Source organism: Heterodontus francisci, chromosome 5, assembly GCF_036365525.1.
Source record: "Heterodontus francisci isolate sHetFra1 chromosome 5, sHetFra1.hap1, whole genome shotgun sequence".
NCBI lineage: Eukaryota > Metazoa > Chordata > Chondrichthyes > Heterodontiformes > Heterodontidae > Heterodontus > Heterodontus francisci.
Genome location: NC_090375.1, coordinates 116,641,613 through 116,657,395, shown reverse-complemented (window position 1 = coordinate 116,657,395; position 15,783 = coordinate 116,641,613). Strand labels below are relative to the sequence as shown.

At 41.2% G+C, this 15,783-nt stretch overlaps 1 protein-coding gene across 3 annotated transcripts in view; it reads right to left on the bottom strand.

Moving 5' to 3' along the window:
- The window catches only part of prex2 (phosphatidylinositol-3,4,5-trisphosphate-dependent Rac exchange factor 2), a 638,971-nt gene that overhangs the window by 474,953 nt on the left and 148,235 nt on the right, over nucleotides 1-15,783 (bottom strand). For all 3 annotated transcript variants that reach the window (XM_068030918.1, XM_068030919.1, XM_068030920.1), the window contains exons 2-4: nucleotides 10,993-11,064; nucleotides 8,431-8,553; nucleotides 6,502-6,606 (exon numbers count right to left, since the gene is read on the bottom strand). In XM_068030918.1, coding sequence (XP_067887019.1) covers nucleotides 6,502-6,606; nucleotides 8,431-8,553; nucleotides 10,993-11,064 — 300 coding nt within the window. The remainder of the gene's footprint in view (nucleotides 1-6,501; nucleotides 6,607-8,430; nucleotides 8,554-10,992; nucleotides 11,065-15,783) is intronic.

Sequence of the window (15,783 nt, the reverse complement as noted above, 5' to 3'; positions counted from 1 at the left end):
TCAGCAGTTGGCAGGAAAAAAGACAGAAGTGCAAGGAGAGAGCCAACTGTATAACAGCCCTGACAACCAATTTTATCTGCAGCACCTGTGGAAGAGTCTGTCACTCTAGAATTGGCCATTATAGCTACTCCAGGCGCTGCTCCACAAACCACTGACCACCTCTCGGTGCTTACCCATTGTCTCTCGAGACAAAGAGGCAAAAGAAGAAGATTTCGAAAATATTGGTAAGATTTTTCACTTCAATCCAGGTTAAATAACAGTGACAGAAAACGAGCCTCCACAAAGAGGATGAACTATCAATCCGTGAACTTCAGTGGAAAGAAGATCAAGCACAGTGAAAAATCAGCTGTCGATTCACTCTATGCCCATTTTATGCAGCTGGCATAGACCAATTTCACCCCGAGTCTCACTACTGCTGTGTGAAGGAGGAATTACCAGCACATGTAGTTTAGCCAGTACATATTTGATTGACCAGGCCTAAAAATCATAGCTGGCAATGTACTAGGCCCAACCATCTTCAGCTGCATCATCAATGACTTTCCATCCAACACAAGGTCCGAAGTGGAACGTTTGCTGATGATTGCAGTGTTCAGTTCCATTTGCAACTCCTCAGATAATCAAGAAGCCCGTGCCCGCACGTAGCAAGACCTGGACAACATTTAGGCTTCGGCAAGTAACATTCAAACCACACAAGTGTCAGAAAAATAACCATCTCCAACAAAAGTGGGTCCACCCATTTCCCTTTCATATTTCATGGAATTACCATCATCAGTTCCCAACCATATAAATATTGCACTTACAAGAGCAGGTCAGGAGCTCGGTATTCTGCAGCAAGTAACTCACCTCCTGACTTCCCGAGCCTTTCCACCCATCTACAAGGCACAAGTCACAAAGACACCAAGTGTCTCCAAAGAGATACAAATAGGTTAAGTGAGTGGGCAAAAATTTGGCAGATGGAATATAATGTGGGAAAATGTGAGGTTGTCCACTTTGGTGGGAATAATAGAAAAGCAGATTATTTAAATGGAGAGAGACTGTAGAATGCTGCAGTACGGAGGGATCTGGGTGTCCTTGTACATGAATGACAAAACATCAGCATGCAGGTAAAACAAGTAATTAGGAAAGCAAATGGAATGTTAGCATTTATTGCATAGTTGCATTGGAAACAGTTCAGAGAAGGTTCACTGGGCTGATTCCTCTTACGAGGAAAGGCTGAACAGGGTGGGACTATACACATTAGAGTTTAGAAGAATGAGAGGTGATCTTATTGAAACATATAAGATTCTGAGGGGGGTTGACAGGGTAGATGCTGAGAGGATGTTTTGCCTCATGAGGGAATCTAGAACTAGGAGGCATAATTTCAAAATAAGGGGGCTGCCCATTTAAGATGGAAATGAGGAAGAATTTCTTCCCTCAGAGGGTCATTAATCTTTGGAATCCTCTTCCCCATAGAGCAGTGGAGGCTGGGTCATTGTATATATTCAAGGCCGAGTAAGCCAGATTTTTGATCTACTGGGGAGTCAACTTTTATGGGGAGCCAGCAGGAAAGTGGAGTTAATGCCACAATCAGATCAGCCATGGTCATATTGAATGGCGCAGCAGGCTTGAGCAACCAATGGCCTATTCATGATCCTATTTCTTATGATCTTAGAAGTTAGGATTGTGATGGAACATTCTCCACTTGCCTGGATGAGTGTAGTTCCAACAACATTCAAGAAGTTCTACACCATCCAGGACAAAGCAGCCCGCTAAACTGGCACCCTATTCATCACTGGTGCACAGTGGCTACATTATATACTGTAGCAACTCACCAAGGCTTCTTCAACACCTCCCAAATCCATGACCTCTACTGCCTAGGAGGATGGAGGCAGCAGGTGCAATGGAATTCCACCACTTGCAAGTTCTCCAAGGCACACGCCATCCTAATTTGGAAATATATCACCACTCCTTCATCGTTGCTGGTCAAAATCCTGGAACTGCCTACCTAACAGCACTGTGGATGCACCTCCACCACATGGACTACAGCAGTTCAAGAAGGCAACTCACCATCATCTTATCAAGGCCAACTAGAGATGGGCAATAGCCTACATCCCATGAAGAATTTAAAAAAAGACTGAATGGTTCACCTTACACTGGGTTAGCCAATGTGTGTATGAAAGGCAAAATTACAAGAATAGGCCAATGTTGGTTCTCAATATTTTGGGAAACCAAAGAATCAAGATTTGTGCTGCCAGCAACAACAAAAAATGTCTAAATTATTGGCTTGCAGGTATTTTGAGTTCCAGTTCCTTCACTAGGTTTGATAAAAATGTGTGAACTTTCCTGTCACACATGGAATCAAAAGAGGAAGCCTTTGGTGCACTACATGCCACTTACATTTTATGGGATACCCCAGGTCCTGGCGTTTTGGGAAATCCAAGGGGCCTTGTTTTGGGTGGAGTATCACACACAGTTCAGACATATCACGTTGCTGAATGATGGTTTTCGGCCCTATCTGCAGGTCCAGACCCAGATCATAGCCTGGACCACCAAGGACTCAAGGAAGAAAAGTTCTGATAAATTATCATCCCGCTTACACTGCTGTTTGGTTATGTGTTTCCTACAGGCTTTTAGTTCCAAATTATCTAAGGTTCGGCAACCCTAATTAAAAAAGATTCCTGTACTTGGACTGTACCTGCACCACAATATCAATTCAATTAACTTTTTAAACAATCATTTCACCTTAATATATTAGCTTTTTGATTTGATATTTGGAAGAGATTTATCTTATCTACAAATATACAATGTCCTTGTGGGGCGATTTGCTCGTGCTATTGCGGAGGGTTTAAACTAACTTGGCAGGGGTGTGAGAATCAGGAGGTAATATTAGCCAAAGGTGCACAGAGAATTGGGAAAGACAGATGGCACTAGAGTAAGAAATAGTAAGGCATTAGGTGAGGTCAGAGTAAGATGGAATGTAATAATGTCTAAATTAGGTTTACTGTCCATGGATGTGAATGCACAGATTGTGGTAACTAAGGTTGGTAAGCTTCAGGCGCAAATAGCCAAGTGGAAATATGATGCTGTGGTGATAAAGGAAACGTGGCTTAAAAAATAGCAGGACTGGGTACTAAATATTCCTGGTTACATGGTGTTCAGCAAAGATAGGGAAGGAAGGGAAGGAAAGAAAGGAGAAGAAGGAGCAGTATAGATTAAGAACAACATTACAGCGCTGCAGAGAGAGAATGTCCTGGAGGGACCAAGGACAGAATCTATTTGGTTAGAGCTAAGAAACAATAGAGGTACCATTACATTGCTGGGTGTATTCTATAGGCCACCAACTAGTGGGAAAGATATAAAAGAACAAACTTGCAAGGAAATAATAGAGAGGTGCAAGAATTATGGAGAAGTTATAATTGTGGACTTTAATTATCCTAATACACACTATGGTAGTAATAGTGTAGAGCGCAGAGAGGGGCAAGAGTTTCTAGAGTGTGTTCAGGAGAATTTTCTACAACAGTATGTTTCCAGTCCAACAAGGAAGGAGACATTGCTGGATCTGATTCTGGGGAATGAGGTGGGTCAAGGAAATTAAGTATTAGTAAGGGAACATTTAGGGGCAGTGATCATAGTATCATGTGGTTTAGGTTGACTATGGAAAAGAACAAGCAGCAATCCAGAGTAAAAATAATTGATTGGGGGAAGTCCAAAGTCATTGGAGTAAGAATAAATCTGACCTAGGTCAATTGGAATCAAAGATTGGCAAGCAAAACCGTAAATGAATAATGTGTTGCTTTTAAAGAGGAGATAGCACGGGTATAGTCAAGGTATATTCCCACAAGGGGGAAAGGTAAGATAAACAGATCCAGAGCACCCTGGATGGCAAAAGAGATAGAAAGATGAAGCAGAAAAAGGATGACTATGACAGATGTCAGGTAGATAATACAATTGAGAACCAAGCTGAATATAGAAGGTTCAGAGGGGAAGTGAAAAGACAAATGAGAAGCAAAGAGACAGAATGAGAAGAGATTGGTAGCTAACATAAAAGGCAATCTGAAAGTCTTCTATAGACATATAAATAGTAAAAGGTTGGTAAAAGGAGGAGTTGGGCTTATTAGGGAGCTAAAAGAGGATTTATGCATGGAGGCAGGGGCAGGGCTGATGTACTAAATGAGTACTTTGCATCTGTCTTTACCAAGGATGAAGATGTTGCCAAAGTCATAGTGAAAGAGGAGGTGGCTGAAATACTGGTTGTACTAAAAATTGATAAAGAGGATGTATTAGAAAGGCTGGATGTACTTAAAGTTGAAATGTCACCAGGACTGGATCAGATGCATCCAAAGATACTTAGGGAAGTAAGGGTAGAAACTGTTAAGGCACTGTCATAATCTTCCAAACCTCCTTAGATACAGGGGTGGTGCCAGAGGACTGGAGAATTGCAAATGTTACACCTTTGTTCAAGAAAGGGTGTAAGGATGAGACCAGGAACTACAGGCTAGTTAGTTTAATCTTGGTGGTGGGAAAACTTTTAGAAACAATAATTTGGGACAAAATTAACAGGCACTTGGATAAATATGGATTAATTAAGGAAAGTCAGCATGAATTTGTTAAGGGAAAATCATGTTTACCTAAATTGCTTGAGTTTTTTGATGAGGTAACAGAGAGGGTTGATGAGGGCAATGCAGTTTGTTTAGAGTACGTGGACTTCCAAAAGGCATTTGAAAATGCCACATGACAGGCTTTTCGGCAAAGTTAGAGCCCATGGAATAAAAGAGACAATAGCAGCATGGATATGAAATTGGCTGAGTGACAGGATACAGAAAGTAGCAGTGAACGGCTGTTTCTCGGACTGGAGGACGGTATACAGTGTGGTTCCCCAAGGGTCGTTGTTAGGATCCCTGCTTTTCCAGGTCTATATTAATGATCTAGACTTGGGTGTACAGGGAACAATTTCAAAATTTGCAGATGACATAAAACTTGGAAGTACTGTGAACTGTGAGGAAGATAATGATAGATTTCAGGAAGGCATAGACAGGTTGGTGGAATGGGTGGACAAGTGGCAGATGAAATTTAATGCAGAGAAGTGTGAAGTGATTCATTTTGGTAGAAGAATGAGGAGAGGCAATATAAAATAAAGTGTGTACTAGTGCAGATTGGGTAGATTGGGAGAAATTGTTCCCGTTGGCATAAAGATCAAGAACCAGAGCACACTGATTTAAGGTGACTGGTAAAAGAAGCAATGGCAACATGAGGAAAATTCTTTTACATAGTGAGCGGTTAGGATCGGGAATGCACTGCCTGAGAGTGTGGTGGAGGCAGATTCAATCGTGACCTTCAAAAGAGAATTTGATAATTACCTGAAGAGAAAAAAATTTGCAGGGCTACGGGGAAAGGTGGGGAAGTGGGACAAGGTGAGTTGTTCTTGCAGAGAGCTGACACATACATGAAGGGCAGGATGGCCTTCTGTGCTGTAACCATTCTATGATTCTATGAATTGTAATTAATGGGGTCCATTAACAAATGTATTAACAAAAAATGCAAACTATTGCAGTTGCTGGAAATCTGAAACAAAAAAGATACTTTTGGAGACACAGTGGCGCAGTGGTTAGCACCGCAGCCTCACAGCTCCAGCGACCCGGGTTCAATTCTGGGTACTGCCTGTGTGGAGTTTGCAAGTTCTCCCTGTGTCTGCGTGGGTTTCCTCCGGGTGCTCCGGTTTCCTCCCACATGCCAAAGACTTGCAGGTTGATAGGTTAATTGGCCATTATAAATTGCCCCTAGTATAGGTAGGTGGTAGGGAAATATAGGGACAGGTGGGGATGTGGTAGGAATATGGGATTAGTGTAGGATTAGTATAAATGGGTGGTTGATGGTCGGCACAGACTCGGTGGGCCGAAGGGCCTGTTTCAGTGCTGTATCTCTAAACTAAACTTAACAGGTCAGACAGCATTGGTTGGGAAAATACAAGTCATTTGACGCTTCAGGTACAAACACTTCCACAAAGTCTTTCCATTTATGTGTTACCTTGCTTCATAGACAACCCTTTCCAGCTCTTACTGGCCTCCTTCAGTCAATTGCAGTGCAATTGGAGAACCGTATCTAGTATATATTGTTGCCACAGTTCTGCAGCAGATCATCTGTCAGTCTCAACAGGAAGTTAGCAACTAATGATAATGAATTATTAAACGTGGATCATTTTGTATTTCCGGAAGTACGGGTGCATGATCCGTGCATAACACGGATATGAATTGAAACAGCAATAGAAACCTGCAGACTTAAGGAATGATTTTAACCCGACCACCCAGACAAGCAGTTAAAGTCAGCTGGAAGACTTACCCATGCCAATCTTATACACAAACAACCAAAAAACACTTCCACAGCACCTTATTTGGAAATTGTATTTATCAGTGAAAGAGAACTATTCGTTTCTTTTAGTGCAGAAAAGAATTTAGTTCCTTTTTGGCTTTAAAACATTTTGATAAAATGCTGTCTTCAATTTGGAAAATAGAAAGGAGTCCTTACCAGTAAAAAAGTCCGCACAGTCCGCATTTTATTAAGGTCCATCAGTAGCCTTTGTGCTTTTTCATGATTACTACAGTACTCATCATAGATAGAAAATCGATGTTTCTGTATTTCCAAACAAAAATCACAATCAGCAAACTTTTTAAATTTTGTTTCATGCTGCAAAATACTTCAGAACATTGTGAATAAAATCTCAAACTATACTGAATTACAATAGGCCAATTTCGCAGTGGGATCCACCAATCAATCCCCTTGCTCAGTGCTGAAGGAGTTTTAACAAGAACACCGCTTAGCATTTTTTAATGCTGGAGGTGGTGTAAATAGAACATACAAGTGACAGAAAAAGAGTTCAATTAAGCCTATGAGAGCTTGCTGCATACCAAAGTTTATGTGGGGACTGGGGGTTGTGGTAGGGTGGGTGACTGGCAATGCTGCCACTTGAGTAGCTCAAATGCAAAGACGTATCATTTTCTTTCGAAAATGCAAGACTGATTTTCAGAAGGGATTAGCCACACAGGGATAGAATTTTGTTTGCGATAGCCAGTGTAGCATTGCAACCTGTGACCATCTGATTTGTGGAGTAGTAGGGCCTGGGTTAACATCAAGCTTCCAATTTTCCCCTCTAAACGCCAGCTGCAAACTGTGGTTGGGGAAAACCATCAGGTGAGTCTAAATTATGGCAGGTCTACTACCCCATTATGCTAATGGAACTATGAAATGTGAACGAAAAGATACCGCTCTCATCTCAATCACAGTGCATCATTTGGATATTCTGTGCATTTTCTACACATCGCACAGTTGGAACGCTATTTTCCTTTAGAACAATACCATTGAAAAGTATAGAAAAGTATAACGAAAAGGGAGATAGCACAAATAATTTGTTATAGCAAATACTTTATTATTTATTAAAGCCACTCAAAAACACATATTGTCACTGCCTCTTTTATTTTTAGGTAGTATTCTGTCATCCAGTCAGACCACATTTGGTAAATGGGTAAATTCACAAAATTTGTCAAGAATATTGCATGCAACAAATCACTCAACTTAATGATAATTACTTCATAGGTAAGGGACAAATTATTTTTAAAGCCTGTAAAGTGCTTTACAGGAATCTGTATTTACAAAGCAAAAACACTGATTTTGGGGTATAATTTATTTTCTCCCAGTTTCACTTCTGATAAAGACAGAATCACCTGCTGAAAAGTCTAGTACATTATTCGCATTGGCTTAGAAAAGCTATAATTAATTTTCCAGAAAAAACAACAATATTTTCTTCCATATAAAGCTGCATCAAATAGCTCCCACAGCTTTTAATACCTGCCAAAACTGAATCAAAAATTATGTCAATCACTTATTTTTAAACATTTTTTCCTTGAATGAGGGATTTCTTGCAGATTTGTACATGGAATGGCAGGAACAAAACATATATCCTTTGGAGTACATTACTGATACTATAGACATAGGTATGGGGATCTACAGCTTTTAATACTTACACACCTCCATCTAGGGGTAAAAGGTTGCAGCCACAAGTGTGAATAAGTCACAAAATGTGGATGTTCAAATAAGGAGCATGCACAGCTCGCGTTATACATTTATAGATGTATAAAAATGCTGCACACGGAATTTTTTTTTATAGTTACTGGAGTAGACCATGCAATCAACAACACAGTTTCCAGGTCTTTGCCTTTAATATGTATTTCATCATTTGTTACTAACCTTTTGGCAAAGAAAATGAAGTAATAACAATATTTGTTATTCAAAATAGTTTTACATACAAGCATATAAACAGAGTGAAAACAAAAACTTTTTATGGTATTACTGATTGTAAATAACTTATCCTCAATGAAAAAGCTCAAATTTAAAACCAGTTTGTCAATATCATAAGAAAATATTATAACAGTCAGTCCAGCCAGAGCCAATGATACATACAAACTGAAGAAAACAGCTTCCCAATTCATGGAGGGCACTAGGTTCAGGCTGCAGGTGCTCCTCAATCATACTCAGGAATTCTTTGTGGACTGCAAGAATGTCCTCAATATTAGAAAACAATGTCTGAAAGTAAATAGCAAAAAATCACATTATGCACAAAGACAAGAGCTGTTGAAAATTTTCAATTTGTATTATCAAATCGATATTCGCTTTCCTTGAAGTCAAATTTCTAAACAGCCTCATTTCTCCTACAGTGGCCCCCCACCACCACTCCACACATGCACATTTCTCTTCTACTTCACTGAAAGCAACTAGGAGAGCAAAGAGGGGATATGAGAAAGCTCTGGCTGGTAAAAGTAGGGAAAATCCCAAGATATTCTCTAAGTATATCAATGGGAAGAGGATTACTAGGGAAAGAGAAGGACCCATTAGGGACCAAGGGGGAAATCTGTGGGTGGAGACAGAGGATATTGGTAGGATGTTGAACCAATACTTCACATCTGTCTTCACCCAAGAGAATGAGGATGTAGATATGGAACTCAGAGAGAGAGACTGTGAGGTTCTTGATCAAATTGGCACAGAGAGTGACAAAGTATTGGAGGTTTTGGAAGGCTTAAAAGTGGACAAATCTCCAGGTCCGGACAATTTGTGTCCCAGGATGCTGTGGGAGGCGAGGGTGGAGATTGCAGGGGCTCTGACTCAAATTTTTAATTCCTCTCTGGCCACGGGGGAGGTGCCAGAGGACTGGAGAACAGCTAATGTGGTCCCACTATTTAAGAAAGGTTGTAGAGATAAGCCAGGGAACTATAGACCAGTGAGTCTCACATTGGAGAAAATTCTGAAGGAGAGAATCTATCTCCACTTGGAGAGGCAAAATTTGATTAGGAATAGTCAGCATGGCTTTGTCAGAGGGAGGTCATGCCTAACAAATTTGATTGAATTTTTTGAGCATGTGACCAGGTACGTAGATGAGGGTAGTGCAGTTGATGTAGTTTACACGGATTTCAGCAAAGCGTTTGACAAGGTCCCACATGGGAGACTTATCAAGAAAGCAAATGCACATGGGATACAAGGTAACTTGATAAGGTGCATTCAAAATTGGCTTAGCTGTAGGAGACAAGAGAGTGATGACAGAGTGATGTTTTAGTGACTGGAAGCCAGCGTCCAGTGGCATACCACAGGGATCTGTGCTGGGTCCCCTATTGTTTGTCATTTGTATAAACGACATAGATGACTATGTGGGGGGTAGGATCAGTAACTTCGCGGATGACACAAAGATTGGCCGAGTGGTTAACAGTGAGGTTGAGTGTCTTGGGTTACAGGAAGATATAGACGGGATGGTCAAATGGGCAGAAAAGTGTGAGGTGATACACTTTGGAAGGAGTAATGTGACACGGAAGTATTCAATGAATGGCCTGACACTGGGAAGTTCCGAGGAACAAAGGGACCTTGGCGTGTTTGTCCATAGATCTCTGAAGGTAGAAGGGCAGGTTAATAGGGTGGTGAAAAAGGCATATGGGACACTTGCCTTTATCAATCGAGGCATAGATTACAAAAGCAGGGAGATCATGTTGGAGTTGTACAGAACTTTGGTAAGGCCAGAGCTGGAGTACTGTGTGCAATTCTGGTCGCCGCATTATAGGAAGGATGTGATTGCACTGGAGGGGATGCAGAGGCAATTCACCAGGATGTTGCCTGGGATGGAATATTTAAGCTATGAAGAGACGTTGGATAGGCTTGGGTTGTTTTCGCTGGAGCAGAGAAGACTGAGGGGTGACCTGGTCGAAGTGTACAAGATTATGAGGGGCATGGACAAGGTGGATAGGGAGCAGCTGTTCCCCTTAGTTGAAGGGTCAGTTACTAGGGGACACAAGTTTAAGGTGAGGGGCAGGAGGTTTAAGGGGGATTTGAGGAAGAACTTTTTTACCCAGAGGGTGGGGACGGTCTGGAATGCACTGCCTGGGAGGGTGGTAGAGGCGAGTTGCCTCACATCCTTTAAAAAGTACCTGGATGAGCACTTGGCACGTCATAACATTCAAGGCTATGGGCCAAGTGCTGGCAAATGGGATTAGGTAGACAGGTCAGGTGTCCTTAATGCATCAGTGCAGAGTCGATGGGCCGAAGGGCCTCTTCTGCACTGTATTATTCTGTGATTCTGTGAAAACAATAAATAAAGCTAAGATATTGTTCTACATGTCCAAGCAGCTTTTCAGTACGTCACATAAGTGTTTTTTTTAATCTGCAGGCATTGGCCCAGCTTCTTGACCACAGAGGGTACCATAATTGGGCTGACCCTGTCCACATCTGCATCACATTTATGCACTTTCAGGGAACAGTGAACAAACAGAAGCAGGAACCCTGGGTGGATTTTCTTCAGCTCCCCATTCTAAGGCCTTCTAAGGACATGTTTAGAGACTACACTGCTGTCTCTGCTGAAATGCATTAGCTCAGCATGGATTAGGGATCAAATTTGGAGCCTTTGTGATATGTCGGGTTCATACATGGTGGAACTGGTTCGATGGGCTGATAGGCTTCTCCTGTCTCTAGTTATACAGTTCTTACCTTAACAGTTTCTTCAGTCACATTCTTGTCAACTCTAGAAGCAGCATGCTGGATCATTCGCTGCAGGAATGCCTAATAAAAATAACATATTTGTGTTACATTATCTTCAGATACAGAATGAAGGTAGTATTATCAATGTTTTACTGCTCATATAAATGCTTTACTTCCTGTCATGGTAATCCTAACAGTAGCTGTATGATTGTAATGACAGGCAAAGTATACTCTGTGTAATGGTATATATTTTCTTCCATTTATTTATTTAGCAGAAAATGTCAGCATAAGTTTAAAGTGAAAGACCCAATGTACATACATATATGCTAATATTTTTGGCTAATATTAGCACGGAGAAAAATATGCCCCAAATTTCAAATGGTTTCTTTCATCAATTTTATGTTGTTTCATTTTAGAGGAAACTATCAACATGCTTTGATTTAGAGTCACCTTTTATCTGCAGCATTCTTCACTTGTATATAATATTGCATCACCTGGAGGTGCATACAATACCATTGGGAGAGTTCAATAGTGTATGTTTAATTAATGTATCAAATTCACAATATTGTTTTACTGTTATATTATTAATAATTCATTGCCCAATATAGTCATCAAAATAAAAACAGAAAATACTGGAAATGCTGAGCAGGGCTGGCAGCATCTGTGGAGAGAAACAGAGTTAATGGTTCAGCTCTGTGACCTTTCATCAGAACAGACCTGAAGCTGCTGAGTATTTCCCGCATTTTCTGTTTTTATTTCAGATTTTCAGCATTCACAGTATTTTGCTTTTGGAATAGGCATCAAAATGCTAAGATATACTTTGGAAGACTTGATCTTTTCTCAGCTTCCTTATTGTATGCAATGGTTCCAGTAAAACAGCGATTCTCAAAGTTTTTTTGTCCATGGACCACTTAGGTGGGCAAAAGACCCTGCGGATCACCTACTAGTCCTACCCTACCTGCTTTCGCTTGCCATTGCAAAAAAAATTAAAATTAATGGGAAGAATGATGCTGCTTTTGATGAGACACCAATGAGATGATGTCTGGTTTCAAGCTAGAGAGCTATAATCTCATGATGCACTCCACGTTCAGTCAGTTCCTCTCTTTATTTTCAGCCCCACAAGTAGTGAAAATCCAATCTCAGAGTTGTACTTTGTAACAGTAACATAAATAATAAATAAAACTACATTGTTGTTGCTTTCTCTTATGACGATTCATGCCGCACATGCAAGAGCTGGTCTGGTTGTGTGACGCCACGAGAGTGGTGGGGCTGAGGGCTCTGGCCTGTTCTCTCGTATGGCCTCGGCTGTGGAGCAGTGACTTGTATTTTGGATCAGCCTGTGGACCCTTGCGGACCCAGTGGTCCTTGGGCCACATTTTGAGAACCACTGCATTAAAGGAAAAAATGTTTTGAGCTCCCATAATTAAGCATATGTCCCTGTCACAGCACTGAAATGGCCCTCATCAAAGTCACAAATGACCATCTATGTGACTGTGACCATGGTAAACTATCCCTCCTCATTTTTCTTGGCCTATCTGCAGCCTTTGACACAGTTGACCACATCATTCTTCTCCAACATCTCTCCTCTGTCATCCAGCTGGATGGGACTGCCCTCACCTGGTTCCATTATTAGCTATCCAGCTGTAGTCAGAGTATCAGCTGCAGTGGTTTCTCTGCCCGGTGCTGCACCGTGACCTCTGGAGTCCCCCAAAGATCTATCCTTGCTGCCCTCCTATTTCTCTTCTACATGCTGCCCCTTGGCAGCATTATCTGAAAACAAAATGTCAGATTTCGCATGTATGCTAAAGACACTCAGCTCTACCTAACCACCACCTCTCTCGACCCCTCCACTATCTCTAAACTGTCAGATTGCTTGTACTGGTTAAGTAGAAATTACCTCTTAATTAAATATTGGGAAAACTAAACATATTTGTCTTTGGTCTGATCCCTAACCAACAAGTTCAACTCTCTCCCTGGTCACTCTGACACTGAACCAGACCTTAGTGGCTTTTTGAGACTGAGATTAGCTTCTGACGCCATATCCACTCCATCACCTAAACTGCCTATTTCCAACTCTGTAACACTACCCATCTCTCTACCCCTGCTTCAGCTCATCTGCTGCTGAGAGCCTCATCCATGCCTTTGTTACCTCTAGCCTCATATTCTCATGCACTCCTGGTTTGGCCTCCTACCTTCCATCCTCCATTAACTTGAGCTCATCAAAAATTCTGCTACCTATATCCTAACTTGCACCAAGTCTCATTCACCCATCATCCCTGCTGGCCTACATTTATAATCTAAGTGTTGCCAAATTCTCAACCTTGCTTGCAAATAGTTCCATGGTCTTGATTCTCCCTATCTCTGAAGCCTCCTCCAGCTCTACAACCATTCGAGATCTTTTTGCTCCTCTAATTCTGGCCACTTGTATATCCCTGATTTTAATCGCTCCACCATTGGCAGCCCTGCCTTCAACTACATACACACTGTCTGAAACTCCTTCCTTAAAATTCTCTGCCTGTCTACCTCTCTCTCACCTTTTTTTGAAGAAGCTCGTAAAACATTTCTCTTTGACCAAGTTGTCCTAATACCTCCTTATGTGGCTCAGTGTCAAAACTTGTTTGAGAATCTCCTGGTGAAGTACTTTAGGACATTTTACTACATTAAAGGCAAATATAAATGCAAATTGTTGTTGTATTAATATTGGAATATATTTAAATCATTCAGGAACTGTATTAAAATAATGCATTTATCCAATTTGATGCAACTGAGCAATAATAAAATATTTATTGGAAAATAAAGTTGCCATATTAAACACACATGGAGCTCATACTACACCTGTGCTGACAGATGACAGGATGAAATTAATACATTCAGTATTAATTTGTGCTATGTATTTCAAGTAGTGAGGACCATACAAAAAAGCATGTTCACATAAAAATATTAGCACTTACTCTTCTACTATCTTACTGAAAGTAACATTTCAGCTGTCAACTAGCACAAAGATATTGATGTTAGAAGCACTCAGCTCCTAATGACCCACAAAGGCATACAATTCAACTCAGGATACCCACCCATTTATCCTTCCTATGGAACCATAGCCAACAACTTTCTTATGCATGTAGAGCCTTACAGATGTGCATTGTGAATGGCTGCAAGATATCAGTGTACCGTGGGGCTACAATGTCAAAAGACTCAAATTGATATGGCACTTTTTGTGAAAAGTTTACAAAAGAGAAAAGGGAAGCAAAACTGTTTAAAAGTAACAGGAAATCAATGACTCAAAAGTATTTAGAACATTAGAACAACACTTTAATAACCAGTTTGGTCAGATCAGGATTTATATGTAGGCTGAAGAAAGCAGTTTTCTAATTAACATCGAGCATCAGATGAATCAGTTCTGACCTGAAACATTAACTCTGCTTCTCTCTCCACAGATGCTGCCAGACCTGCTGAGTATTTCCAGCATTTCTTGCTTTCTATCAGATTAATTAGAATCTATTTCAAATTAATCATTTTCCACAGATATCGCACATGACCCTCATTTGACCTTACTATCTCTCCAGTATTTTTATTCATTTCAACACCTGTATCACAATTTTGTGGAGCTACCACTTAAGTTTTCAATTATGAATTTCTTTTTTTAATATTTGTTCTTGATCTATATGCATTTTCTCTCCCGGTTTCCATTGTTTTCATTCACTTTTTGAACTTTTAAAAATGCTTTGGGCAATTGAAATAAATACAAATAAAAATCAACTTTATGTATTGATTGAACTTTTCTAAGTTTTAAATTTTGCCTTAACCTTTTTTCCACTTAGGTATTTTCTCATTAAGGCATGGAGCTGGAAATTCTCGGTAGGTTAGCATTAGTGCGCTATGTTCATTGATTACAATATGCGCACATCCGTTAGTTCTGATGGTTTGTTTTCTCAGTAAACTGTGCATTTCCGTTGGTCAGCAATTATATTTCTCCTCAGCTCCTCTTGGCCCATTAAAGACATATATTGACATTTTAATTTATGTATTTCTTTCATCATGGTGATAAGTCCTACTCATCAAATGTAAAGTCATGTCCTGAGAGGTGTGATTTTGTGAGCGCAGAGTACAAGAAATGACTGCACAACTACTGCATGATATAATCTTACTTTTATCAACACCATCAAATTGTAAGAGCTTTTTGTTTTCTGTAGTATCACACACCAGGGCCAGAATTTTATGCCACACCCCCCACCACCCCTAGAAGCGAGCTGGGAGTCAGGGTGGCGTAAAATCAAGTGGGAGGCAGGGGTTGCTGTTCCCGTCGCCTAACTGCCCCCGGTACTATTTTATCAGCAGCAGGGGAGGTGGCAAACGACCCGTCCGCCCCAAACCAATTGAGGCCCTTAAGTCGCCAATTAATTGCCACGTAAGTGCCTCCTCCCACCACCAGTGGTATATTACCAGCAGCGGATGAGCACTTCAGCGCCCGCGGAGTCTGCCCAGTATTACTTGGGGGAGCCCTCCTGATAGGGCACTGTGCCCTACGGAGGACCCCAAGCAACACGGGTCGCTCCCACTAGAACTGCTCCCCCCACCCCTCCCTACACTCCAACATCCTTCCACCTTGCCAGGTCCAACCGATTGTCCCCAGCGAGGCCCAATCCCCACTTAGCTTATCGGAGGCTGACATCCATGTTGCTCCTCTCGTTCGGTGCAGTCCCAGCAGTGGCTACCGCTCCCGGTGGTGTTGCTGGAACTGAAGAGCTACTAGCCCTCTGATTGGCAGACAGCTCTTGGAGGCAGGACTTCCTTCCTCAAAGA